This window comes from Antennarius striatus, chromosome 18, assembly GCF_040054535.1.
Source record: "Antennarius striatus isolate MH-2024 chromosome 18, ASM4005453v1, whole genome shotgun sequence".
Classification (NCBI taxonomy): Eukaryota; Metazoa; Chordata; class Actinopteri; order Lophiiformes; family Antennariidae; genus Antennarius; species Antennarius striatus.
The window spans coordinates 10,965,447-10,975,000 of NC_090793.1; the positions used below are offsets into that span (position 1 = coordinate 10,965,447).

General features: G+C 41.3%; 1 protein-coding gene across 7 annotated transcripts in view; it reads right to left on the bottom strand.

Annotated features, from left to right (window-relative positions):
* Window positions 1-9,554, bottom strand: part of LOC137611940 (adhesion G protein-coupled receptor L2-like) — a 101,837-nt gene that overhangs the window by 72,533 nt on the left and 19,750 nt on the right. For all 7 annotated transcript variants that reach the window (XM_068340130.1, XM_068340133.1, XM_068340131.1 and 4 more), the window contains exon 2: window positions 7,415-7,618. In XM_068340130.1, the coding sequence (XP_068196231.1) occupies window positions 7,415-7,478 (64 nt within the window). In that variant the 5' untranslated portion in view covers window positions 7,479-7,618. The remainder of the gene's footprint in view (window positions 1-7,414; window positions 7,619-9,554) is intronic.

Consider the following 9,554-nt stretch of genomic DNA (forward strand, 5'->3'; position numbering starts at 1 on the left):
CCTTATCTTAGAATGTTTATACCTGCAAATCGGCTGGTGGCCTTTTGTTTGCTGGTGACCCACCCTGAGGTGACATTTAATTCCTGGACAAAAAAATGTGTGGTCATGCACTGCGGTGCAGCCTCTCAGCCTGAGGAGATTACTAATACAGTGAATTCAACAGAGTGCATTCATCGCCTATAGTGGGAGGTAGCCACTCACACAGGGAGAGAGATCCAATGCTGGAAATTACACTCACTGCATTCACTCACTCTGAAAGTCATGGGCCTCCATTATTGTCTTTAGAACATGAGTAACATGAGTGACAGCAAGCAAACAAAAGTGCATTCACAGATTTAGAATGTATGCAAATAATTAGCAGCAGTAACAAAAAATGTGAACTGTTCCATACTTACATACCTGATCTGGATTGAAGTAGACTGGTAGGGACTGATATTCACACAGTAAATGCAGCGATTGCTTTGTTCTCTGTTTCAAGTGAATGTTGTGTTCTTGTGATGTGTCTCCAAATGAAGCTCACTTTAAAAAAAACTGATGCCTCAAATGTATGTGACTACAAACAGCTGCAGTGGCTGAGCTAAAAAGGAAAATGAACTGCCGCAGGTATTTAGTCAGAGTAGCAATCTGCTTTGATTGCCTTAGCACAGTGTCCCTTGGTGTGAAATGTTACATGCTCACCTTTGTTTTTACAAGTTTGTTTAGTCCTTGTGTTTCAAACAAAATTAGTTCTGACATGCCTTCAAGTTATTTCGAGATAATGGGTGACCACTGAACGATGGTGAAATCCAACAGGTTCTTGTTGTCTCCATAAATACAGATTTTTTTTTCTAAACCTTGGAAAAACCCCTCCCTACACATTAAAAGGAAGAAAAAGTATGCCGGCTCTCTATAGCATGGACTACGTTTTATATGAAACCTGCTGCTTTCTCTCAACATTAAATGGATTGCTTTGTTATGACAGCTGAACCCTCCTGTGATGCAGCGACTTCCACTGAGCGAATCCAAAAGTTTAGATTCTGAGGCAAACTACTTTGCGGTTGTAAGCCGGACTCATCCATTATTTGAATTACGCTGCCTGGAGAAAAAAAAAAACAAGTGCGAACAGCATTTAAGAAAGGAAAGAGTGAGGTGGGCATCTGGTCCAATGTTTACACAACTTGTTACCATAAGGGGTGTGAATTGAACTGCTCCAAGATACTGCGAGCAAGTGAGATTTAAAGCATGCTTAACAAATGAAATCAAACTGTCAGACCACTGTAGCTCCTAGGCCAATAAATTGTTTGTGTAATAAAGTGTTTGCTCCTCAGCTGGCCATATAACAGCGAGTTTTACAATCGAATCTAAACACACAATAAAGCACCAGCTCCTCTCCTAACGGCACAAAAAAAAATCACTCTCACACTCGCATATTAGCTAGAGACATTTAGTGCAGCTTTTGGTTTACCAAAATCACACTCAGGAATTCACTTTTGCAATAAATCTAGAATGACCCTATCAAGGGTGATATTGTATTTCATTTCCTCTGAGTGAAATACTGATCCCAGGGAGATGTGACTCCGGTTCATTTCCATTTCAAGTTCTATTACAATTCAAAACTTTCCAGGTCCCCAGTTATTATTAAAGCAGCATATTTTTATGCAGTGCTACTCAAAATAATATATGTTGTTCTATGCAGAAACTGAAGAGGTGTATAATAATGTACTGTTTTACAAAAACTATGCAAACCAGATGATGAAACTTGTAATGTCTTTGTGTTTGTTTGTTGTCATCACTCAGTTGAACCAGTTATCTATGAATATCCTATGTCTGTGGAGGCAGTGGCTCAGTGGTAGAGCACGCGGTAGAGTGGGTCATCCTATGATTCAAGACTTGCGGTTCAATTCCCGCTCCCGCCAAAAACACCCTGAGTGTGAGCTGACAGTGGGAGGTGTCAGCTCACCTCCAGAGCACTGCTGAGGTGCCCTTGAGCAAGGCGTTCCCCCCTTTACAAATTGCTCATTTGGGCTGCACCACGAAAGAGCTGTCTGCCACTCTACCTCCCCTTGCATGCCTACAGCCCCACTTGTGTGTGTGTGCTTCAGGGGCCTGTACTCACTAATATATAGGTACGCATGCATTTGAACCACTAACTGGAGTGTGCTTTCTTAATTTCCCTTTGGGGATCAAATTAGTATATAAAATTAAATTTATCAAATTAATTTAAGGTAGGGGGCCACTACCCCAAGTATTCACATAGCAGAAAATGGAAAGTGAATTGGTTTTTATCAGTGACGTGCGGTGAGGTTCATGGCTGGTGAGGCACTGACTTCATCATAATCAGATGAAGATATTTACAAACATACTAACCTACAGTGTAGCTTATTCAACATTCATTAAGCAACACTGAGTGAGTTATTTTTAAAGTCTCAGCAGAATTACTTACACAAACAAACTGTAACACACAAATAAGCACATTTGATTAAAAAACTTATGTTGTTACCTACACGTTTTTTATAAGTTATGTTTACTTATAAATGAAGTCCATGCACAGTTCCTTCTGAACAAAAGCCTCAAAGAAATTTTGAGTTGAGATGTGTAATCCTCCATTTTTATAGTAAGGCAAGGCGAACGGAAAGCAAATGAATGGCTGCATATGACTCGCTGACAGTAGGAAGAAGAATCTTCAGCTGATTCCTGGGATCACCAGCACCCCCTACCCTGAGGCACGAGAACTGCACGTCTCACTTTGTGCTTTTCCTCAGCGGTTTCAGGACCACTCAACTCAAGAAAGATGTTACGCACAAGCAGTTGTTGATTAAAAAAAAATTGTACATTAAATAGATTTTCTAAATTATGGAAATTTAGTTCATAGAGCAAATGTGTTTGAACATGGGCGGCAGTGGCTCAGCGGTAGAGCAGATGTCTTGCAGACAGATCGCCCCAACCATCGGTGGATCGAATCCCGCTCCTGCCAGGATGCCACCAGGAGTGTGAGCTGACGGTGGGAGGTGTCAGCTCACCTCCCAGCCACTGCCGAGGTGCCCTTGAGCAAGGCACCGTTCCCCCTACAAGCTGCTCAATTGGGGCGCGTTCCAGAAGCCGCTGCCCGTCACTCTGCCTCCCTGATGTGTGTTGTTTGATGTGTACTAACTGCATGCTTCCAGGCCCCTTTGTGTGCTGTGTTCAGGGGGCCTGTGTATACATTGATTGTTAAAAAGAACTAACACAACAGCATGTATTGAGTGACTGTGTAATTTCCCTGCAGGGATAAATAAATTATACTTCTTCTTCTTCTTTTAATAGCGACATATAGAAAGATAGCATTACGGTCTCACTATATAGCATGCCAGCACAGCTAGTCGAGCAATTGCGCATTCCATGGTGAGGCACGACTGGCTGGCGCCTCACCGCAGGTCTCTTCTCAGTATTTCAGCAGCAAAAGTGAAAATTCAGCGATTTTGAGTAAAAATAATGTAAAAGTGGTGACGTTAAACGGAAAATAACTATGTAATACACATCACTGGATAAATATATCCATTTAAATTATTTTTATCATTTTCCTTTTTTTTTTCTTTTTTTTTGATGGCAGATGAGGCCGTGCCTCGCCTGCCTCTCCGGACCGCACATCACTGGTTTTTTATATTATTATAATCTTCTATTATTTCATTATATTATTATGGAAAAGGGTTAAAGATTAAGGGTCTCAGACTCAAACTGAACTCCCTGGCCTTTAGTTGAAATCCTTGGTTAGCTGATAATTCATGATTGTCCTGGTGTGGGCCTTCAGCATTCAGTATGAATTGCAAAATGCCCAGCCAAGTATATCAATGGATGACAGACTGGATGTGTGTGGCCCAAGGCCAGAGAGGACTTAAAGCACAATGGCTTCCCCAGCCACTGCAGGACTGGAAATACCAGTAAGGCTCAAGGGAGGGTCTTCCATCAGCACAACTTATGGCACTGCATGAGATAAATGTTGAGCTGAGACATACTGTTTACCTTAACAACCTTTTATGGAGAAACACAAGCATGCTGGTATGTTAAACCAAGGAATATTTCACAATCAAAAAAAAAGAGTCACTTTTGTTGAAAGAAAGTGATTTAATGCCCTTCATTTCTCCCTCTGCCTATTCTGCAACAGGACCTGGATAAACATGGCCTCTACAGCCTGATTCCTGCCCTGTCTCTGCAGATATGATACAGCTATCAAACACGAACCACTTAATCTTTTATATTTCCCTTTTGTGCAATATTCAGATATGAAGGCAGAGGTGCTTACCCCCCCTGTCGGCATTCAAACACAACTAAAAGTGTTGACACAGGCTGGACAACATAATCCTTCCTAAATCTTTCTTCACTTTAAAGACTCAGATAATAGCTCTCACTCACAGCAGTAGGTATCTGTCTGTGCACATGCCACAATATCCCAGCTTCTCCATTTGAATGTTGTGTTCTTTTATTTTCGTAGACTGGGCGGTCTGAAACAGCTAATACAACTCATACCTTTGTGACCTAATTTCCTCTGGTTATATAATGGTACAAGTATAAAGAAAGAACGGAAAACAAAATGAGTACAAATCTTAGCACAAATAAAAACTAAAACAACTAAGGAGTTTTAAAAATATATTTTATTGTAAATTATAATCCTTGGGATTTATGGATTAATTAATTTACAGGTCTAAAAAACCATAGTAAATGGTAATCCTATTGATGTACATTCATCATTTGCACTCTTACATTATCGTTCTACAAATTAATTGTAATTGTGAATGGTGAGAACTACCATTCCTGCACTGGATTCAAATGTGCAGGACCTTTGCATTAAAAGCAGCGAACGGGTTAAAGATTGGATTTGACCCTAAGGTTGATGGTTGTCATAAAATATGCACCAAAGCAAACCAGGAAAAAAATACATTTTATGTATGATCTTTTGTCAGCAAGAGTATTTGGATGGGAAAAAAAGAGCAGCCACACGGAGCACCAGTGAAAGTCCTATCTCGCCAACTAAAAACAACACACGTCATGTTGCCCACAAAATTAGACTGTTTCTGATGGCATCGTGAAAAGAACCTACTCATTCATTTTACTGAACCACAGTTGTAACAAAATGGCAGCCTGAAAAGCGGACTGCTGTCACCAAATCATTAAGAAGTCTGAAATGTATACAGTAATAGCTGACTATTTTGACCCACTGACATCATGTTTCATCTTGATATGACAACTTTAGCCACAAACAGGTATGGAATAATTCACAAGCTTCATTAACAGTCGTGTTTATGGCTACTTGATGAATAAAAGTCCAATTTAAACTCTCTTAGTGTTGTGATTTTGGTCTCTACAAGCTGATGAGAGAAATATGCTGCAACTAAATGCAATCAAATTCACGGCCTGGTCCTCGATTGCAGTTTAATGCTTGCACTGAACAGGTAGTGTACAGCTGACTTTAGAGCTATTTACTGACAAGTGCTGTAGCCTGAAACAATGCCATCAGAGCTGTGAGAGTGAGCCCTCGCAGTATAGTCAAGTAAAGTTGTAGGCAGACGGCAACATACTGCGCTGAATTGCTCTAAAATCTTCTCTCCAGCCAAGGGGAAATACAGACTTTGGTGATAATTAATTTAGTTTTTTCATTGTTAAAACAGAAATAAAAGATATACAATGTAAAAATATTGAATATTAGCTTATAAGAAAATAGTATATATTCTTTACAATGTGCGTGCTGCAGGAAAGTAAAATCCAGTATGGAGAGAGAGAAAAAATGGACTTTCTTCAAGCATTTAAAATGTGAAGAATGTTTTGGGTGAAAAAGATAACCTGATTATACTCTCTCCTACTGAGGGACAGGAGGTAATTATCAAGCAGAGTTTTTGTTGCAGGGTTTCTGATGGAAACGTAGATCATAAAAGGCAGGACGCCAGGCCTCAAGGCTGGACAGGCTGAAGGTGAGCTGCATGTGGATAGAATCAGATATTGTTTTCAGAGGGACACACACACGCACGCACGCACGCACGCACACACACACACACACACACACACACACACACACACACACACACACACACACACACACACACACACACACACACACACACACACACACACACGTGTATTGATAGATGGGCAAATATGCACTCCTTGGCTTGAGAGCCTTCACATCAACTGAAACCCAAAACCTGGGCTTTCTGCATACCAAAGCAGTATTCCTCTTAAAGAAATTCAACAAGACCATTCAACTCAGTTTGAAAGCCAGACCAAATCAAAGGGTAATTCTCCAAATGCCTAAGGAAGACGCTTCGATATTTCCTAAAATTACTAAATTACCACTAAGAAATCCATTCATACTTGAAGGACTGTTGGGATAATTTTCTCCATAGCAATCTCTCATTGTTAACAAATTGTCCATCACAGCCAGACCTAAAATATGACTGAAGGAGAGATCTTTAACAGAACAAAAACACAATTCCAAACTGAAAAGAAAGCCACTAAAATAATGCGCTTCAGCAGCTATCTTTAATCAATGCTTGGCATAGTAACATGTAATTTTGGGTTACTTTATTTCCTGTTACAATGGGAGCAAAAAAAGGGAAAATGTGATGATGATCATTAAGCAGACATCCCAACATCAGTGGTTTTGATGGGATTGTAACAGACGGGTGTGTTTTGTGACAATGCTTAGTAATTACAGTCAAATGTACTAATCAAAACTGAGTGGGTGAACCAAAAAACGAGCCTTAGGATGTCATGGTAGACATTCAAACATTGACACAATCTTTCCCAGTTCATGACTTCTGGCACTGAATCAAATTTCCTGCAGATGTTATGGCTGCATAGAGCAATCTTACGCAGGCGAGAATTTTAAATTGAATCTATTTTTGCGTATATTTCTGTGGGAGGTGCAAACACAAGACATGTCAGTAGAGTGCTGTTCGGGACCTGACAAAATGTTTTGATGAAGGTGTCCCCGGGTTAATGACTTCAGTCCAACTCTCATGAAACCACTGAACAAAAGAACTACAGTGTGCCCTCGCACATTCGCGCATCAAAGCTCGGATCACGGATTTTTGGTAGGCAGTCACATGATACTGTACACGCATTCTATTGGCTGACGGCATCCGGAAGTGCGCTCGGTTCCGTGAGTCTCGGACTTACGTGAAACACAAAAATGCTTTATGGGAAAAGGTAATACAGATAGAAGGTGGTTTAATATCAGTATGGGGAGGTTCATATACATTTAAATTACCGTAAATAATAAGAAATAGTTCATCGCTCTATCGGGGAATTCATGGATCGCGTGTTGATCCCGGAATGCATTAACTGCAAAGAACAAGGGCGCACTGTATTACACACAGGGAGGGAAAAGAGCGAAAATTAACTCATTACAATCCGTTTAATAATGAGAAATTATCCTCTGCCACGTGACACCATGGAAACTCACCTTCTGATGAGGGGAAGCAAAAGACAAGGAGCAACACTGGAAACTTCCACAGTGCAGAGGCCATTGTGTTCCGTATGCCAACAATCCAGTAGGGTGGTGGCTAATGATAGTGGTTCAGTTGCAGTTTGCTGTGGGATAGCGTAATACCGGGGGGATGTCAACGATCAGGAGCTCTTGGAGAATCATCAGCAGTCATATTGTCATCTGGAAAAAAAGAGAGGAAAACACAAAGATGATGGAAGATGGAAGGTCACCATTGGCATTATCACAGCTTCAGGACTAATTCTTGTTTTTTCTTTTATACATGTGCTTCACAATAAGAGTCATAATGCATTAGTTTGCGTAAAAGTCAGTTCAACACCATTAAAGCAAAACTCTCCACTGTTATTATATTCAATAAGCAAATGTATTTCTCAAATGTTCCGCAGAAATACTAAACGGTACCAACAATAAGACATAGCAGATGAAGTCCCTGGTGCTTTGCACTACTCGGCATGCAGCGGCGCGTTAGGACTGAATGTTTACACAGCCTTATTTTCCCTCTCTTCCATATTCCACCTTTCCCATTTACTCCCAGATCCCCACGGGAGGGAGCTTGTCACTCCGGCAACAGGACGCCATTAGAGACACAGCTGCTTTGTGAGTTACCTTTTCCTCCTTCATAATGGAAGGATGGCAAATACAAGCTATTGTCTATAAAAGCAACAAAAAGGTTAGACACATAAGATGCTTACCAACGTCGAGAAGAAGTGTGTTGTGTCATACGTGAAATGACACGCGCAAACACGCATGCTCATATGTACCACACATGCAAGCACAAACATGAAACCGAGAATGCACACTGATGCTGATGCGGGCACACATGCAGAGATGCAATCCATATGAGTGCACATTTATTCCCTTGTGGTTGTCATCCAGCATCTCAATGTGCACACAAATCAATACCACAAACAGGATCGGTCACTCGGTGGCCGTCGCCATGCAAAAGAGAGAGAATGTTTCCTGTTTTTGAATGACGCTCCTACAAAGCTTCCCGTCAGCCACCCTTGTATTTTCTAATTATGTAAATTTAGGCAACAGAGAAATGATTTCCAACCACTCTTAAGGTGTTGGGATATGTTTGGTAACAAGAAACACAATGAAACATGGGAAGTGTCTACGTTAGCAAACTCAATAATAATTTAATTCTACATTGGATTTAAATGCTCATTGGCTTGTCGGGGGGGATAATAGATGAAAACCTGACCGGATTTACAACTACTCCAATTCAGCCTAAAGGTTTATTTGCATATGAGGTCGCCCTGGCTGAGCAGTTGTGCAGCATAGTCCAGGACGAAGAAAGACACATAAAGCCAACTTACAATTTATTAGTTAAACGTGGGTGGTTTTTACAGGAATTGTGGTTTTATTTATCTTCCAGTTGTTTATCCTCCAGTGGTGCCCCACCAGATCAGATAAGAATGAAATGGAAGGTAAAAGCTCTCCCACTCAGCAAGACTCTCACCACCAGTGTAGCGAAGCTGCTCATATTCTCAGGTCTTCTAACAAGACTGCCACCAGTTCAATATTGGGAAGAACACCAGATCTCCAGAGACACACGTGACCTCTTCTACAGCCATTTATCTTCTGCAAATGTGAGTCCTGGGGCCATGGGGTAACCGTAATGATGGTTGACAGGGGGAGATTGGAAACTGTTGGGGGGACATCCCCTTGCCCTTCTAGCCTGCTGGGCCTGCTGAGCTACTCAGCCCCTCCAGACACTAAGGGACGTGAGCCTGTCAGGCCTCACAGATGCAGAATTGTCCTCGCCACCCCGGGGTTCTTCCTCCTGATCAGCTGTCCCCCCGCTGAGCAACAGCTCTCCTTTCTCTTTTAAGCCGGTGCAGGACACAAGCGTGTTCATCTTCCTAACAAACTGTTTTGTTTGTTGTAGCTTCTGCCCTGAATCGGTACGGATTCAAGATAAAAGGATTAGGCAGGTGACGTTAAGATGCTTTACACAAGTATTGACAGATGTATCATAATTTCACATCAGGGAACAGAGGGGATGATGGTTGTTGAAGGCTAAGGATGTTCTCAAGCAGAAAATTATTTTAAAAGATAAGTGAAGCTTTGTTAACCCCTCAGAGATTGTGCTGAG